The sequence below is a fragment of the Octodon degus genome, unplaced genomic scaffold (assembly GCF_000260255.1).
Source record: "Octodon degus isolate 3935 unplaced genomic scaffold, OctDeg1.0 scaffold00226, whole genome shotgun sequence".
NCBI classification, from domain to species: Eukaryota; Metazoa; Chordata; class Mammalia; order Rodentia; family Octodontidae; genus Octodon; species Octodon degus.
Genome location: NW_004524802.1, coordinates 1,550,035 through 1,569,079, shown reverse-complemented (window position 1 = coordinate 1,569,079; position 19,045 = coordinate 1,550,035). Strand labels below are relative to the sequence as shown.

Sequence of the window (19,045 nt, the reverse complement as noted above, 5' to 3'; positions counted from 1 at the left end):
AAATAAATAAAATTAAAAAAAAAAAAAGAAGTTAATCAGGGAGTTACTGCTGGTTTATGATGTCCTCATATTCAAAATGCAGATGATTCTGAGCTTATTTTTGTTTTGTTTTGAAATGATTCTTATGATGGGGTTATAGTGTAACACATGTATTTGTATTATTCTGTTGCCCATTGCTAGGACTACACCTGGCATACACAGTTTATTTATTTATTCCTTTTGAAAATTTATTGACAGTGCCATCAACAATAAAGCATTCTTTCAGTTCTTATGAAGTTTCTGTTTTAAAGATTGTCTTTCAAAAGTGCTTACAAAACAGCAAGACATCACTAAAGCACTTAGAGTCAAGTTTTCCAATAAATCATTTTAATACCTACCTTTCTATGGAATTACAATAGCATTACCATCATAGTATTTGTTTGGGCTTTTTTTTTTGGTACTGGGAATTGAACTCAGAACCTCTCGCATGCCAGGCAGGCACTGTGCCCCTGAGATATATCCCTGGCTCGCAGTATTTGTTTTTATTAAAATTAGTTCTTTCATTACTAACAAATTTTGGTTTTTTAATACAAGTAGCCCCCTTATCCAAAATATGGGACCACCCAGAGGCAGAGACACTCGCCTTCTAATCCCAGCACTCAGAAGGCTGCAGCAGGAGCACTGCCGCCAGTGTGAGGCCAGCCTGGGCCACTATGCAGTGGGTGGGGGGCAGCCTGCACTGCACAGGAAGACCCCCTTTCAACAGCAGCACAAATTAGGCCCTCAAGTATTTCCGAAGATGTGCATACACATATGTGATATTTCAGGCATGGAATTGCAGTCTAAGAATGAAGTTCGGGGCTGGAGAGATGGCTCAGTGGTCTAAAGCACCTACTTAGAACAAGCTTAGCAAAAGCATCAGGGACCGCGGTTCAATCCCCCAGCACCACATGCCAGCCAGCCCTGCCCCCTGGTGGGCTGAGCTGGTCAGCCAGCCCTGCCCCCTGGTGGGCTGAGCTGGTCGGTCTCTCTCTCTCTCTCTCTCTCTCTCTCTCTCTCTCTCTCTCTCTCTCTCTTTCAAATAAATTAAAAAAAATTAAAAAAAAAAAAGAATGAAATTCATTTACGTTCATGAAGGCAGTAGGACGCAGTAATCTTCATAGTGTTATGAGCCACAGTTGCATGGTGTATTTTCCACTTAAGCCATCACATTGGTGCTCAAAGTTTTGGATTTTAGAGCATTTTGGATTTGTGGGTTAGGGATGTTAAGTCTACTACACCATGGCAAAGTGGAAATGCGATTTTTATTATTATTATTATTATTATTATTATTATTTTTGGTACTAGTGATTGAACCCAGGTCCTACCACTGAGCTACATTCTTGGTGTAACTTATTAAATTATTTTGAGATAGGGTTTTCTTCACTTCCTAAGTTGCCCAGGCTGGACTTGAACTTCCAGAGCATTAGGAAGTTCTCAGCCTCCCAGAGCACTAGGAGTACAGAAGTTGTTACTATACCCAACTCAAAATATAATTACTTTAAAAATTTTGTTTCATCTTCTGTGCACTATTTGGTATAAAAAATAGCATCTGGTTCCAAGTGTCCTTGTCTGCAGACACTGTACTGCAGACAGTTTTCATTTTTGTAACATCTCCAGTGTACAACGCTAATTGCTAAGCTCTTCCTCGTCACTGAAGTATGCACTCTTCTTTATCCTCCGGTGCTGCGAATCCTCAGAGGTCGAAGGGCCCGGCATTGACTTTCCATTTGTTTTTCTTCCATCTTGACTTGCTGGCAGGCGATGGCTTGGCTGAGGCTGTCCAGAGTGGGGTCCTCGCCATCACCCTTGCTTCCTGCTGTGTCCTCGATTTCTTCAGGTTCGGCAGTTTTCTTTTTTTTCTTTTCTTTCTTCTTTGGAGGCTCACTTTCCCCAAGCATATTCTTTGGATAAGTGTAACTTAGGTTTAACATTTAGATTTATCAAAGTAGTTTTGCCTTCAAATAAATACCGCTGCTCTTCCATTGTCAGTAGCCTTTATCACTCTACCAGATAATTGTTGTTTATGGCTCTGGTGCAGCTTCTTGCAGAGTCTTTATCCAAAAACAATATAAATGCCACTCCTTTACTCTTCCTCATGTCTTTGTCTTCCATTATAATAACCCCGGGATAAGTTGTTGTTTGTCAGGGAGAAGGGCAAGTTGGGCACATACACTGTGCTCTTACTCAGAGCCAGGCCACCACTCATTTCTTCAGGCAGGGCGACCTAGACAGGGCCGGTGCCAGAGCAGGGGTTCCTGGGTGGCTGAGGCAGCCACTGTGCATGTCGTGGCTCCCTTCAGTCCCTGACATACACAGTTTAAAGCAGAGGAGGTTTACTGTTAGTTTTTTGAGGTTAGCCTCAAACTCATGATTCTCTTTCCGCAGCCTCCTGAGTGCTGGGAGTAGAGAGGCAGAGCACCACACCCAGCTAATAGGCTTGTTTTGGCTCACAGTTAAGAGAGGTTTCGGTTCATGATTAGCTGGCTCCAAGGCAGGAACATTGTGGCAGAAAAGGTCATGATGAGAAAAGCTGCTTACCTGATGGCAGCCCGGAAGAGGAGAGGAGAGACATGCGGTGCAAAGGCACATGTGACCAATCTCCTGCCGCCAGGCTCCGCCTCTGCATTGATGCATGGGGTCTCCAGGGGCACTTCCTGTTAAACCATAACACTATCTTTAACTGAAAATACCTTTCAGTGGAAAATGCAGTTACTACCAGTAACTATCAAAGCTTAAACATGGGGCTGGTGAGATGGCTCAGTGGTCTAAAGCACCTACTTAGAACAAGCTTAGCAAAGCACAGAGACCGCGGTTCAATCCCCCAGCACCACATGCCAGCCAGCCCTGCCCCCTGGTGGGCTGAGCTGGCCACACACACACACAAAATAAATAAAAAAATTTTTAAAAAAGCTTAAACATGCTCAGAAATACTTAAGTTACCCTCCAGTTTGGCAGTCATAGACACATGCATATTTTATAATAAAATGTGAATGCCTTCTTGTACTTGAGCATGCTTTTGTATCCTGCTGCCTGTGAACAGGAAATAATTTGAAGTTACTATGTATGGCTTCTACATTATCATAAGTTGAAAAATCAAGTCATGGAGTAAATTCTTTCTGAAAACCCAGTTGAAACTGCAACATTTGATATTTTTCTTTTAATGTTTTCTGAATGAATATTGTGGTTAAATTTCTTTGAAGTACCAGAAGCTATAGGATTAAAATTAAAGTAGTAATGTTTTGTTTCTTAGAAGCTATAAAAGCTTGGCAAGCATTACTTATTAACTTACTTCTTCCTTTTTGTGTATGTTACATTGTAGCACACTTCACATGGTGATGGGCGGCAAGAAGTCACCTCCCGTACTGGGCGCTCTGGAGCTCGATGTAGAAACTCAATAGCTTCCTGTGCAGAAGAACAGCCTCATATAGGAAACTACAGACTGCTAAAAACCATCGGCAAGGGCAACTTTGCAAAAGTGAAATTGGCGAGACACATCCTTACAGGCAGAGAGGTAACTGTGAATCTGTTATGACATACGTTTATTTCCATGTGGGAGGAAGAGGATATGTATTTGGGATTATTTCTAAGCGAATTAATTAATTAATTAATTAATTTGCTCCGAATGCCTTCAGGGCAGGTTTGGCTGGCTTGAGTTGTGGGGATTGAACCACAGCAACCTGAGCCTGACTGCTTTGTTGAAGCAGCCACTTAAAGAACTGAGTTAAGGGGCAGGCCCCCAAATTTATTTTATTTTATTTTATTTTATTTTATTTTATTTTTAAATATTTATTTATTTATTTATTTATTTATTTAATGTGTGGCCAGCTCAGCCCACCAGGGAGCAGGCTGGCTGGCATGTGGTGCTGGGGGATTGAACCACGGTCCCTGTGCTTTGCTAAGCTTGTTCTAAGTAGGTGCTTTAGACCACTGAGCCATCTCACCAGCCCCCAAATTTCTTTTAAAATATTGTAAAACATACTATTTGCCAGGCATGGTGGTGCATACATAGAATTATAGCACTTGGGAAACTGAAGCAGGAGGATTACTTCAAGTGCAAGGCCAGTTTAGAACCACATAGTGAGACCTAGTCTCAAAAAGCTTTCATTAATGTAAAGGGATTTTTTTGGTTTTTTTGTTTGTTTGTTTTTGGCAGAACCAGAGATTGAACTAAGGCCCGTGCGCTTGCCAGGGAAGTGCTTATTCTACTGAGCCATCTCCCCGGCCTCTAATGTAATGTTAATAATAAGTCAGGGGTCAGGGGATGGCGCAGTAGAATAAGCGCTTGCCTGGCAAGTGCAAGGGCCTGAGTTCAATCCCCGGTTCTGCAAAATAAATAAATCATAAGTTTCTCTCTCTCTCTCTCTCTCTCTCTCTCTCTCTCTCTCTGTTGCCCCCCGCCATGTGTGTCTGTCTCTGTCTTTCAAACTGAGAATTGAACCCAGGGCCTTCATGTTAAGCTACACCCCCAAGTTCCTTTTTATTTTTTGAGACAAGTCTCATTACATTGTCCTGGCTGGGCTGAAGTTGTGAGATCCTCCTGCCTGAGCCTGCATGACGACTAGGATCATAGGTATATGCCACATATTGAGTGAATAATCTTTACCTTTTAAAATGAATAGTGTATTCTTTTTCAGTAGAAAATATCTGCCACCATGATAAAAATTGTCTTGAATTTCATTCATGCAATTTTAAGTATGAGCTTCTGGTAGTTAAGCTCAATAGTTTTTTGTTCTTACAGGTTTATTTCCTCATCTCCCTTAAAGTACTTTTGGTGACCCATATTTGTTGGGAGAAGAAGGAAGGCATATTTTTCCAGCTTTTGCAGTATTGGTTTTCTGCTTAACAGCATTCTTTATCAAAAGTAATTCATTAAAACTGAAATGAGCTCCATCCTCACACTCTTCTTGTGGGGTACAGAACCTTGTTCCTACTTTGCTGTAATTTCTTGCTTTTATTTAAATCTTGGCACTTGCTGTTGTGGTGATTGACGTATTCTTAGCCTTTCTATGTGGACATGGATTCTGGAAAGTATTCCTTGACAGACATCCCTCTTTAGGCATGGGGCTCATCACATATGCCGATATAGTACGTCCTCTCGTATAGTACACAGTGCATTGGAGTTGGCAGGTGTGCGTTCCCGTTTGCCCTTGGTCTGGACAGGAAGATCGTCACACCTGACAGTGCTTGACACTTTCTGGGTGCTTAGTAAATGCTTGTTAAGTGACTACTGTAGCACTATGTGAAGAAGCTTTTTAGAGAAATGCTGTCCCTGTATGGGACCCTTCTGACACTTGTGCCAGCACTGTGTGACAGGTGTGACATGACAGTAATGCCTGCAGCCCATAGGCCAGAGCTGCTGGAGCAGGAGCCTGGGCTGTCCTTCAATTAGCTGGTGGCCTCTGTGTGCTAAAGTGAGCTCTACAAACATTCTTGGATTTGTGTGTTTTGGGACTTGGAAAAGATTGGGAAGCATTGGTCTGCACTACCTGGTATTTTAAGACTTAATGAAAAATTTATCTCTTTATGATCATCTCAACTTTAGTGAAGAATTCTCTTACGGTTTCCTGTCAAGATTCCTTGTTGAGATGCCTGCAGTGCTTTTAGAATCTGTAAACAGTATGAGTGGGTATAGCAGTCCCTATTGTGCTTGGTCAAAACTTTCTTGAGTTAGGAAACAAAACCCCTAAGTTTAAGCTAGGCCTGGGTGGCTCACATCTGTACCCCTAGAGTTTGGGAGGCTGAGACAGGAAGATCTCAATGAATTTGAAGCTAGCTAGGGTTTCATAGTGAGTTCAAGGCCGACCTAGAACTCACTATCACTATAGCAAGACCCTAGATAGGAAGACCCTGTCTCAGGCAAATCAAAAACCCCTCTGGGTTTAGTTCTACTATATTGTTGTATGTTAACAATTTTGACCCAAAATGGTGTCTTTTTCCCTCTGGGAATTGTAGAACCAGTAAGTACCAAGTGCCAGTTGAGCAATAGGGGAACTTTTATTCCTGGCCAAGAGTGGGTAAAGTGGGAGATAGACTTGCTGACCATCTTGTAGACCTGTTAATGGTGAAGAGGTGTAAGAAAGGGGTGAGGCTGAGGCTGATAATACATTCTCATCTTTTCTGGAATGGCTGGATATTGTCCAGGATTCAGGATGCTGCCTCTTTTCTTCCCACTTGTTCTTTTTGGCTGTCATGGCAGTTGTCAACTGTCAGCATTAGGAGGGTGTCATTCATCACATAGATGATTTTTATAATAAAGTTAGAGGTTGCCTGGGAATCACTCAGAGAGCTGTCTCTGTTTTTGTTATTTTAGGAGGGTGGTTGGATGCTTTTTAAGGCAGGGTCTCAGTAGGTAGTGCAGGCTGGCCTTGAATTCACTTAGGTAGCCAAGGCTGGCCTCAGAATCACAGTGACCCATCTAACTCATCTGCCCAAGTATGGGATTATAGGCATGCTAGGTGTGCAGCAGCACCACTGCTGGCTTAGGGTGTCTATCTGTTGATCCCCCACCAGTTTCAAGAAGCCTACTTGAAGAGGAACCTCTGGCCTCCAAGCATTGTTTCCCCAAAGTTAATCAAGATTAAGACTTAAGTCAAGTAGGCAGACGTTAGCATGGGTGACACTACCAGAGTAAATGGGTGTCTTTTCCTACACTATTGCTGCACTGTGTAGGTAAGTTTTATCAGGTTATTTTAGTCTGTTTTTGCTACTATAAGAGACTACCAAAGACTAGGAATTGAAGACAAAGCTTTATTTCTGGTAGTTTCTTAGTTACTTTCCCCTTGTTGCTGAGACAAAATTCCTGACACCCTAAATTATGGAAGCAAAGGTTTATTTAGCTCACAGTTTGTAGAGGATTCAGTCCATAAACAGTTGGCTCTGAGGCAGGATTTCCTGGTGAGGGGCAATGCTCAAGGAAGCAAAAGACAGCAAAAGCAACAAGAGCGAAGGGTGTGGGGAGCAAGCCTCTTTTCTTAACTTATATATCTTATGCCTCCTGCCCTCTTCCACAAGCTCAGTATGTTTACAAAGTAAGGACCCTGGCCTCCTGTGGAGTTAAACTTGAACTCCTCATGTTGACATACTCTATCAACCGTTAGAGTTCTGGAGGCCAGGAAATCAGTATAGATTTCATAATAGAAATCCATCCTTTCATGATGGACCGTACCCTTGAGAACAGCTTAGTCCATTCACTTCACAACTCTAGGGAATTGTCTTTTTCTTTTATTTAATTTTAAAATCTTTACTTTCAAATTCTTTGTTAGCCAGGTATGGTGGCACAGACCTATAATCTTAGTTCTAAGGATGCTGAGACAAGAGGATCTCTGAATTCAAGGCCAGCTGCACTACAAAGTTGAGATACTATATCTCCCCCCCCCAAAAAACCCCTTTTTGTTAACTGTTTCTTTTTGTAGGACCTTGCGCATAGTAAGCAAGTGCTGTGCCACTAAGCCACACTTCTCCTTGGCCTTCTTGAAGTTCTTAATATTCAAAGACTGAGTTCTTTTTTTTTTTTTTTTAATTTTATTTATTTATTTGTGTGTGGGGGGCAGCTCAGCCCACCAGGGGGCGGGGCTGGCTGGCATGTGGTGCTGGGGGATTGAACCGCGGTCCCTGTGCTTTGCTAAGCTTGTTCTAAGTAGGTGCTTTAGACCACTGAGCCATCTCCCCAGCCCCATAAAGACTGAGTTCTTGAATACAGTTTTGAATTATATTTTTTTCTATAAGGCTTTACTTTGTAAGAGAGCTTTAATTTTTGGTCCAGTCTTTGTGAGACAGATGTGTTTGTGTTGTTCCCCTACATCTAGCTCATTATTCCATTTGTTTTCATCTGTTGTTACTGTCTGTGGCATCCAGTTCTGGTATTGTGGATGCTATTTCTTCTGTTGACTCCCAGGAGATAATGAAATTTGTTTTCTATTTTATAAAATAGATTTTACTCCCTGCTAAAGCGTCTCTTGGGGGCCGGGGAGATGGCTTAGTGGAATAAGTGCTTCCCTGGCAAGCACAAGGACCTGAGTTCAATCCCTGGTTCCACCAAAAAAAAAAAAAAGCTTCTCTTTTCTTTGATTTTTGTTTTTATTTTTATTTTTTTCTTTCCTAGAGGCTTTCTTTGGAAATCTGGTAAACTCTGGTTGTCTGTGTGTTTAAGGCGGAGCCTTGCAGAGTTGCTCAGAAGCTGTGTTTGCATGCACAAGGACCTGCACAGCCCAGAGTTTGCCTAGTGGGAGTTGTCCAGTGCTTTGAAGCCAGATGCTTGTGTCTTTTGGTTGCTTCTATGGGACTTTTGGGGTATTCTAAATGACAATCCCTCTGTCTGGCAGAACTGGTTTTCCTAGTACTTAGTGACACTGTTTCACTTAATCCCCTCTTTCCACCCTGATGCTCTACTCCTGTGTACCCCAAGTCAGAGGCTTGTTGGTTTTCACAGAATGAGTTTCCAGCCCCATAAGAATCAGCAGTACCTGCTAAGTCAGTGAGCAGCAGACTTCCTGTGTAACTTTGGACCTTATGGTTAGCCCAGTGACTTCCTGCCTTTTCTGTACCTGGGAGGTCCCACTGATCTGGAGCCCCTTTCTAGCAGTGGTGGTACACAGATCATACAGGCTCTGCATGTTGTTTCTTCAGCTGTCTACTCTTTCTCGAAAAATTATTGACACACCTTCCTCATTGTTACCTTCTCCACTTGTATCTTTACACCTGCAACTCATTGCTGTCAGTTCTTTACATTTTACAGTGTCCTGTCCTCTTTTCTGTGTCCTGTTTATACATGATAGACTAAAAAGGGGAGATGGAGAGGGATTAGGTAGGTCTTGAACCTGGTTTACTCACCCTCTAATTCAGAATACTCAGCATTCGTTATTTAAGAAGGATTTTTTTTTTTTTTTTTTTTTTTTTTTTATGGCTGGCTCAGGCTGCCTGCCTTAAGGGCAGATGTGGTGTGGCATGTGGAGCTGGGGATTGAACCATGGTCCCACAAGCCTGACTGGGTTTTCCCATGCAGGCGCTTAAACAACTGAGCTAACCGGCAAGCCTCCAGCATTTTCTTGTTTGTTTCCTTTATTTATTTATTTTTTCTTTTTTTTTATCATCAGCTCAGCCCACCCTGGGGGCGGGGCTGGCACGGCATGTGGTGCTGGGGATGGAACCGAGGTCCCTGCATGCTTGCCTAAGCAGGTGCTTTAGACCACTGAGCTATCTCGCCAGCCCAGCATTTGTTATTTAAGAATGATCAGATATGATCCTGGGGTGTACCTAACCTACTTAAAACTTCAGATCATGGTTGTATGTTTTAGTCATGATTTTAGGTGTTTTTTTTTTTTTTTTTTTTTTTTGGAACCAGGGATTGAACTCAGGCCCTTGCGCTTGCCAGGCAAGCACTTATTATACTGAGCCATCTCCTGACCCTAGTCACGATTTTATTGGTGAACACTTCATGAATACCTTTAGGGAGGTTTGGAGACTAGAGAGGAAAAAAAAAATCCCACTTGCAATATTTTGAATATCATTTTCATTTTTCTCTACTCCATATTCATATGCATGTTTTTTCAACATACTTTTTGTCTTTCTTGGGCTCTGTTTTTCCCCCTCAGAATTTTATCCTAAGTGGTTTTCAGTATTTCTGCATGATTTCATGATTTCATTAAGTGCAGTGCCATTGATTAGAACTGTTCTCAAGTTTTTTCTCATAAATTCTTTTAAGTTAAAATGAGGTCTCCCTGAAAGCCTGTTTATGTGTGGGCTATGCGTGATATTTACTATATTATAAGTTAAATTTAAAATACAGTAATCTTATTATATGTTAATATACATTTTAATGAAAAATAATTTTTCCAAAACAAATTATGAAAAGGGTTATTTTTAAATTTTTTATACATCTCTACTATCTGCTTTAGTGGCTGTTGGATTCTCATATTTGCTCTGTGTTCAGACTTTTTGGTGTGTTATATTGTAGTATAAAGAAATACATAGTTAGAAAAGGCAGAATGCTTTTAATAGCCCTTTTTTGAGTGTCGCTATGTAGTTCCAGCTTGTCTGGATCCTTTTCCTCTGCCTCCCGAGTGCAGGGATTGTAGGCATGTACCTCCATGCCCAGGCCTAATGTCAAGGTATTGTTCTTTAATGTAGCACTTTTTTGTCATAAAGGCACAGAGACATGTGTCAAGTCCACATCTATTCTTTAAAATATTTCTATTATTTTAATTTTGTGAATTTTGTTATATTGAACAATGAGTACTTAATAGGAAAAAAAATGACCGAAAAAGTTGAATTTTTAATATTTGTTAAGTGTTTAGCCAGGCATTGGACTCACACCTGTTATTCCAGCCCTCGGGAGGCTGAGGCAGTAGGATCACTGTCAGTTTGAGGACAGTCTGGGGGGTTACACAGTGAACTCAAGGCCAGTCTAAACTACCTAGTGAGACCCTTTCTCACTCCTACCCCAATTTTATTGTTTATAAAAAAGTACTGAAATTTTCAATATTTCCTTTTTGGTGTACAAAGTCTTAAAAAGAACAGCACAAATAAATTCTTATATGAACAACGTTGAAAACACTGGCAGCAGTTTTATCAAAAACAGTTTTTTACTTTAGTTATCACACCTAAAGAAGTCTGCATATATGACGACAGCATGTTCCATACATATCAGGCTTACACTGACAGCAGATTTCTTTTGCTTTCCTGGCCTTTTTTCTTCTTGGAGCTGGGGATTGAACTCATGCCCTTGTGCTTGCTAGGCAAGCGCTTATTCAACTGAGCTATCTCTCCAGCCCCTAGCTATTGCCCCAGCTTTTTTTTTTATTCCTTATCCCTCTTTGACTCCCTCTCTCCCTTCTTTCCATCTTTTTTTTTTTTTTTAATACTAGGAGTTGAACTCAAGATGTTGCACTTGCCAGGCAGGTGCTTATGCCACTGAACCATCTCCCCAGCCCTCCCTGGTCTTTTTGTAGGACATACTTGACATCTCAGTGCTCTTGCTATTTTGTCAGGAGGTTCTTACTATATTTTATAGTATGTAGTTAACAGGAACATAAAATATCAGTAAAATAAAGTGTTACATTCTTAATTGTTTTTTTTTTTTTTTTTAAGATTTACTTAGTACAGGGTCTTGCTGTGCAGCTCAGACTCAGTATGATCTTCCTGTCTCAGCTTCCCCGGAACTGTGTATATAGGCGTGTACCACCACACCCGGTTTCAGTGGCCGGCATGGTGTGGAGCCAACATAGCATGTGGGTCCCAGGGATCGAGCCCAGGTCCTTGCACTTCCCAGGCAAGTGCTTAGACCGCTGAACTGTCTTCCCTGGCTCTCTTAATATGTATTCTGCATTTAAAATACATAGCAATATTTTCATATCAGGTGGGTGCTTGTTTATAAAACCTAGAAGATAACATCAGAAATAAATTTACATTGAACTACAATGAAAACATGAACACCTCTTCAATAAAAATAATCTTGTTTCATTTGCCACACCCAAGACAGTCTTTACTCATGACAACTACATGTACCATGTATTTGTCTTTTTTACACTGACCGACACACATGTGCTTAGCTTTTCTTTCCTCTGTATCAGAGTTGTTGGGTTTTTTTTTTTTTGTTTGTTTGTCTTTTTTAGACAGGGTGTCACTATGCAGTTCAAGCTGGCCTTAATTGAGCTCACTTTGTATCCCTCCTGTCTCAGCCTCCCAAATGCTGGGATTACAGATGTGCCCCACCATGCCTGGCTTGTGCGGCAGTCTTGTTATCTCTCTTCTTGTTTTGTCAGGACTTTGCTACTATATCGTACAGCATGCAGTTAGCAGAGAAATAAGGTATCAATAAAATAAAACATCAAATATGTAACAAGTGCTTAGAATGGACTTCAGCATTTCCACATCAGCTCTTTACTGTACAAAACCTAAAAGATAATATCAAAAATAAAAACCTAGGGATTTCACTGGCCTTATCAGACCCAAAAGCTACAACTCGTTGCATAGGTCCTGCTTTACCTTGGTCTTAACCATCCAGCAGAAAAGTATAAAAACGAAGTATAAGAAGTAAAGTCATGGTGTTATGTTGAGCTCTAGAGGACTCAGGTCAGCAATTTCTGACATTGCCAGTCAAGCAGAAGACCCAGTACTATTAATGGACTACTGAACTCTTTTAGAATATTTCCTGAGTTTACACACCTATAATATTCAAATAATGGAACTTAACCAAAAAAGGGGATACAGATGAATGTCCATTTGGTATCTGTGTATTCAAAGTGGTGAGGATAGATATATAGTTACATTCTCTTAATGAAGACGGATTTGTTCTCATGGTGTTTGTAAATAGGATATCAAGTCCACATCTTGTACAGCAGTTAACCACTAGGAAGAATGTATACAGTGTGTTAATTATTGAAACTGTCCTACCAGTTTGGTTTGAAACTGTCTCATTGGTATTTGTTTCTCAATAAAATTATGGAAAAAAACCAAAAACCTACATGAACTACAATAGAAACACAAACAAAAGTCTCTATGAAATAATCTTTGGTTCCACTGTCACTGTGAGGGTAGTCTTCACACATGACAACTGCATATTACATAGACAAGTATTACTTACACTGATAGCACATATGTTTTGTTTTCCTCTCCTTTCTTGTAGGACACATTGACATCATTTTTGTTTTCTTGTTGTTGTAATACGTCTTTGTGATGCTGCACTGCCTGTTCACCTATTAGGTCACCAGGGTGCCCCATAGTCTTTTTTGTGTAGTTCCTTGGACAGAAACATTTTGCTTTTCCTTTGCTGTAAATGATTCTTACGAGTTCCAGTCCCAGTCCTGTAAGAAAATTGTTCTGTGGCATTTTCTTGTTAATTTTCTTTGTAAGCTGTCAAACTGTGTCACATGTTTAGGATCAAGTAAAACACACTCATTGGACAATGCTTTATGTTTCAAATGGCATCATAGTTGCTGTTTAACTCATCAACATCTATTATACCTTTGGTTTTATTGTAGAAAGTTTCCATCTCAGGCTTCTATTTTTGTCAAAGTTTTCCCTATCAATATTTCCATGATGATAAAATGTTGACATCAGCAGGACCATTATATTGTTTTTCTTTACCGTATATACTAGGCCAGTATTAAATCTTTCTGAAATCCGTAGATTGTACTGTGTAATCCGTTGTGAAATTGTAACATTTCATTTGGAGTTTCTGCTTTGTTCTTGTGCATAGTTCTTGCATACAGTTCCTGTGCTGGTTAACTTGTGCTTAATATTAGCAAATGTATGCCCCCCCCCAAAAAAAAAAAAAAAAAAGACAAAATTTAAGGGCCAGGGAGATGGCTTAGTAGAATAAGCACTTCTCTGGCAAGCGGAAGGGCCTAAGTTCAGTCCCTGGTTCCACCAAAAAAAAAAAAAAGGGCAAATGTAACCTAAGTTGCACCCTGGTAAACCAGTTCTTGAATGCCATATTCCCATGAGTGTGGCAGATGGGATCGCCACATCTTTTCACAACATCCTTTGGTTTGTTAATACGGACAAGGACCTGATGGCTGAGTTCCAGGATAAATGTCTAAGTTGAAAAAAATCTTTGCATCTACAAGTACATATGTTTTTATGCCATATGTGTGTGTGTGTGTGTGTATATTATTTATTTATTGTATATAGTGCAGAGTGTACAGAGTCTCACTATGTAGATCAACTGTGTTCAATCTCCCAAGAGCTGGGATTCCAGGCGTGCACCACCATGCCCAATCTCAATTGCTGTCTCAGCACACCCCAGGGGCAGGGCCAGGGCAGGCACCCCAGGCTGGGGATTGAACCCCGGCCACTGTGCTCTGCCGAAGTAGGTGCTTTAGTCCACTGAGCTACTGGCTGGCCCTTATTTATGCCATATTTGTGTTGTTGGGTTTTTTTTTGTTGTTGTTGTTTTTGTATTTTAGGGAAGGGTCTACAGGGTGTTCAGGGTCTCACTATAGGACTTGTAGTGATCCACCTGTTTACAGCCTTCCAAGAGCTGGGATTACAGGTGTGTGCCACCACACCCAGTCTCAGTTGCCAACTCAGCGCACCTCGGGGGCGGGACCAGTCTGGCCCCTGCGTCTGTTTGCAGGTGCTTTAATCCACTGAGCTATTTAGCCAGCCCTTATGCCATGTTGTTTTTTTTTTTTTTTTGTTTTGTTTTTTTGTACCCTGGATTGAACTCAGGACCTCGTGCTTGCCAGGCAAGCGCTTATTCTACTGAGCCATCTCCCTTGCCCAATGCCATGTTTTGATCCATCATTTTTCCTTAAGTATTTTACATTCCTGTAATCACCATGCGTACTCCCTGCCAAGTGTAACAGACCTATAAATGCTTTCAGTTCAGCTAGTGAAGTGTCATTATATATATGTGTATGTGTGTGTATATATATTTTTTTAATTAATTAATTTGTATTTGGTACAGGTTCTCACTACGCAGTGTGGACTTGTAGTGATCCTCCTGTTTTCAGCCTCCCCAGCGCTGGGATTACAGGCATACACCACCACTCCTGGACTTTGTGGGGCCAGCATGTGGTGCTAGGGATTGATCCTGGTTCCTGTGATTACCTAAGCAGGCACTTAGTCTGCTGAGCTATCTCGCCAGCCCATAATTTTTAATATGGCTATTAGTATATACAGAATGTTTGGGCTGGTGAGATGGCTCAGTGGTCTAAAGCACCTACTTAGAACAAGCTCAGCAAAGCACAGGGACCACGGTTCAATCCCCCAGCACCACATGCCAGCCAGTCCCGCCCCCTGGTGGGCTGAGCTGGCCCCCCCCCCCACACACACATAAATAGAATTAAAAAAAATTAAAAAATGAATGTTTTACTTACATTTTACCCTTTGTGTGTTTCATAGCATCATGTAGCATTTTTTTTTTTAATTTTTTATTTTATTTTATTTATTTGAGAGACAGAGAGAGAGAGACAGAGAGAGAGACAGAGAGAGAGAGAGAGAGTGTGGTGTGTGTGTGTGGCCAGCTCAGCCCACCAGGGGGCGGGACTGGCTGGCATGTGGTGCTGGGGGATTGAACCCTGGTCCCGATGCTTTGCCAAGCTTGTTCCAAGTAGGTGCCTTAGACCACTGAGCCATCTCTCCAGCCCCATCATGTAGCATTTTGACCATTAAAATTTTCAACATTAAATAGCAACACTGGCATTCTGTCTGATATATTTCACTCTGCCAAGACCCTCATTATATTTTTCAGACCTAGTTCTAACATTGGATGGTTCCAGTTGGTTGCATGGCCATTTTGCCACATTTTGACTAGACACATATTTACTCACATGGCTGTTTTTTTCCTCATCTGAATCAAGGGGTCTGCATCTCGTGTGTCTGTGTCCGTCTATTCTTGCTCCACTGCACTGTCACAGGAACTTTGGCTCTCATGGCCAACGTCAAGGTCACTGTCATCATCCTCATCCACCCTCCCACTCTTCTGTTATAAAAGCCTGTATTTTACTATAATGGATTCATGCATAAGTAACCTGATGATTCATTTTTGACCTCCAAATCTTGCAAATTTGGTTTTTCATGTGACATTATATTGAAATGGGCTACTTCCACTAGGAAAATAAAAAAAAAAAATAAATGAATCATGGAGTGGTGTGGATCTATTGGCCCCTCTGTGGTGCTGAAGTAAGCATATACAAACATACACAAAACCAGTTAGGTGGAGCATAATTTGGGTAAAATCCCATTTTGCCACTTTTGCACACCTTTCTATTTGTCATAGCAAGTAAGTAAACAGGTTGCTTCCTATATCCCTTGGGGAAAGGTACTGAGACTTACCTCACAGCCAGTTACTATTACATTTAAAATTTAAAGTCTTCTTTTGTTTTGTTTTCTTTTTGTCTTTTTGAGACAGAGTTTCATAATGCAGTTCAGGCTGTAGCCCAGGTTGGCCTCAAACTAAGAGATTCTCCTGCCTCAGTCTTCTGAATGCTGGGATTATAGGCATGTCCCATCACACCCAAATTTATAGTAGAAAAGTGAAGGATGGGTCTACTGGATCCAGTGTTGCATTCCATGATCTACTAAAACTTAGGGAGTAGTGCTTCTTAAGGATACGGGGACAAGGATTAATTGAATGTTTATTCAGAGTGGGTATGCAGTGATTGAGTGACAAAAACAGGTACTACCCAGAAGTTTGCTTCAACTGAAAATTTGGAATAGTAGATTTGGATGAAAGTAAGAGAAGGGTGAAAGAAAGCCTCTGTACTCTGACGACAGGTACAGCTAAAAAGCATGAAGATAAGTCAGGGGTTTACATGCCATCTGGAGGAGGGTCAGGAAAAAAACCTGTGTACGGTAGCCAGTTCTTACAAATTAACAGTTATGGGTGCACTTTTTTTACTTGCAGTAAAATATGCATAAAAATTTACAGTTGTATGAGCGGATTAAAGCACCTGTAAGCAGGTGCAGGAGCTGGGAGTTCAATCCCCGAGCCTGCTGGACTGGCCCTGCCTCTGGCGCACACTGAGCTAGGGATTGAGACTGTGTGTGGTGGCATGTGCCTGTAATCCCAGCTCTTGGGAGGCTGTAAACAGGTGGGTCACTCCAAGTCTGATCTAGTAGTAAAACCTGGAACACTCTGTAGACTCTTCCCTAAAAATTAAAAAAAAAAAATTACAGTTGTAACTATCTTTAAATGTACTGGGAAATGACATCGAATGTTTCACGTTGTTGTTGGCCATCACCATCATTCACTCCAAACAGGTAGCGCTCACTTTTTCACAGTACCTATTTCTGTATTCAATAAAAGTTTCTTATTCCCAAGTCAGTCCTTACAGCATATAAACAGTAATATTTGGACAAACTGTTACAGGAAAGCCTTTCTCACGTGAGCTGTCTGTTTTGTAATTTTCCACTTTGCTCTTGGCATCAGGGTGAATAGGTGGAATTTCCCACAACTTTACACAAGTGACAGCGAATCCCTTGCTTCTGCTGTGTACCATTTACCCCTCTCATGCCTGGCACAAGTGGGTATTCTCCACCTTTTGGAGGCACTGCAACAAGGATCCCTTGCAGTGGCTTCCTCTTTTGATGCCCTCAGAGTTTCACCTCCATCTGAACTGTCTGTACCCCAAGCCTAGGTCAAGGTTAGTTTGGTGGTTGAGTCATCCTAGCAGGGAGCTGGAAGGAAGAGGGCTTAGGGACATTTCCTTCGGGTTGCATCAGTGTACACGAGTGCAACCCATGAACTGATAATACTTCAGTCTGGTGCCGTGTGGCTCTAACATATGACTGTTTTCTGTACTTTTCTTGAAGCTGAATACGGCATAATTGTGCTTTGAGCTTCCTTTTGAATAGGAGGATGAAATATTTAAGAACAGAAGCAAAGTAGATTCTTTAGGACATTTCCCAAACCCGGAGAAACAAGTAATTATGAGGCTGGAAACCAGGTCTAAAAAGTTGGGCAATGCACACACATGCACTCCGTGTCCCATCCTCAGGGCTGATTGCCTTGTCTGGGATGGGGCACAGTCTTGCCACTCAAGGCAGGTGCCATGTCTCTAGCTCTTGTAAGTTAACATGCTCACAGAGAATCAGGTAGATGAGAGGGTACATTATATTAAGTTAAACAGTTTTAAAAACTTAATTAACATGCATGATGTAGCTGGGTGTGGTGGCACATGTGTAATCCCATCTCCCAGGAGTTCTCACTGTAAGTTCGAGGCCAGCCTGGGCTATGTAGAGAAATGATATCTTACAAAACCAAAATAAATAAACAAATGAGTAAAATAAACATTCACACTGTTTTTGAACCTGAAAAGTTAAAAAACAGGACTGGAGAGACAGCTCGGTGGCATAAGCACCTGCCTGGCAAGTGCAAGGATCACAGGTACCACATGCTGGCTGAGCCCTGGAACCTCGGGCATGCCTTGCCAAACTGGGCATGGTGGTGCACGCCTATAATCCCGGTGCTGAGAAGGCTGAGGCAGAAGGATGACTATAAGTTCAAACTGCATAGTGAGACCCTGTACCAAAATAAAAATATAATAATATGCCATGCCAGCCCCGCCCAAAGGGCATGCTGACATGGCGATTGATTGAGACTAGACGTGGTGGCACACACCTGTAATCTCAGCAGGTGGGAGGCTGAAAACAGGAGAATCACTACCAGTCTGATCTACGACATAGTGAGACCCTGTAGATCCTTGTCTTAAATACAGGAAGAAAAAAAAAAGGACTATAAAAATATAGTAATAAAACTTTAAAAACACCTCTTAGCTAACAGGCCTCTGATAATATTTATTGAAACTGGATACTTCAAAAGGTCCTGGAAACACTATTAAAAGTAAAAAGGCTGGGGCTGGTGAGATGGCTCAGTGGTCTAAAGCACCTACTTAGAACAAGCTTAGCAAAGCACAGGGACCCCGGTTCAATCCCCCAGCACCACATGCCAGCCCGCCCCGCCCCCTGGTGGACTGAGCTGGCCACACACACACACACACACACACACACACACACACAGAAATAAATAAAATTTAAAAAAATTTTTAAAAAGTAAAAAGGCTGCAGGGGCCGGGGAGATGGCTCAGTGGAATAAGCGCTTCCCTGGCAAGCGCAAGGACCTGAGTTCAATCCCCGGTTCTGCCAAAAAAGAAAAGTAAAAAGGCTGTATTCTAGTTTTTAGAGATGAGCTATTTAACATGGTAGATAAAAACTACCCATGGCTATGAAGCACTGGAAACATGAGTTGTGTGACCAAGGAAATACATTTAGAATTTAATTTAAACTCATTTTAATTAAAAGTTAAGTATTTCCAATTAAATATAATTCTACTTCTTTGGTATGTTTTATTTAATTTTTTTTTTTTATTTAACAATGGTTAGTACATTGTGTATTGTTATTGCCAAAGTAGTTTCTAATACTACAAGATATAGGCAAGAAATAATAAGCAAATAACATAGGTACAAACCTTTTTTTTTTTTTAAGTCAACAGAAAATGGAAATATACTTTTTAAAGTTTCTAATACTAGGAGAATATATCATACAACGTCTTTTTAAATAAATTGTAAGTCAAAGATACAGT

At 41.2% G+C, this 19,045-nt stretch overlaps 1 protein-coding gene and 1 pseudogene across 1 annotated transcript in view; one reads left to right on the top strand and one right to left on the bottom strand.

Moving 5' to 3' along the window:
* The window catches only part of Mark3 (microtubule affinity regulating kinase 3), a gene marked incomplete at its 5' end in the record, with an annotated part of 134,705 nt that overhangs the window by 28,316 nt on the left and 87,344 nt on the right, over positions 1-19,045 (top strand). Inside the window, one exon of the mRNA XM_023705608.1 lies at positions 3,341-3,532. Coding sequence (XP_023561376.1) covers positions 3,341-3,532 — 192 coding nt within the window. The remainder of the gene's footprint in view (positions 1-3,340; positions 3,533-19,045) is intronic.
* On the bottom strand, positions 1,648-2,227 carry LOC101570372 (annotated as a pseudogene).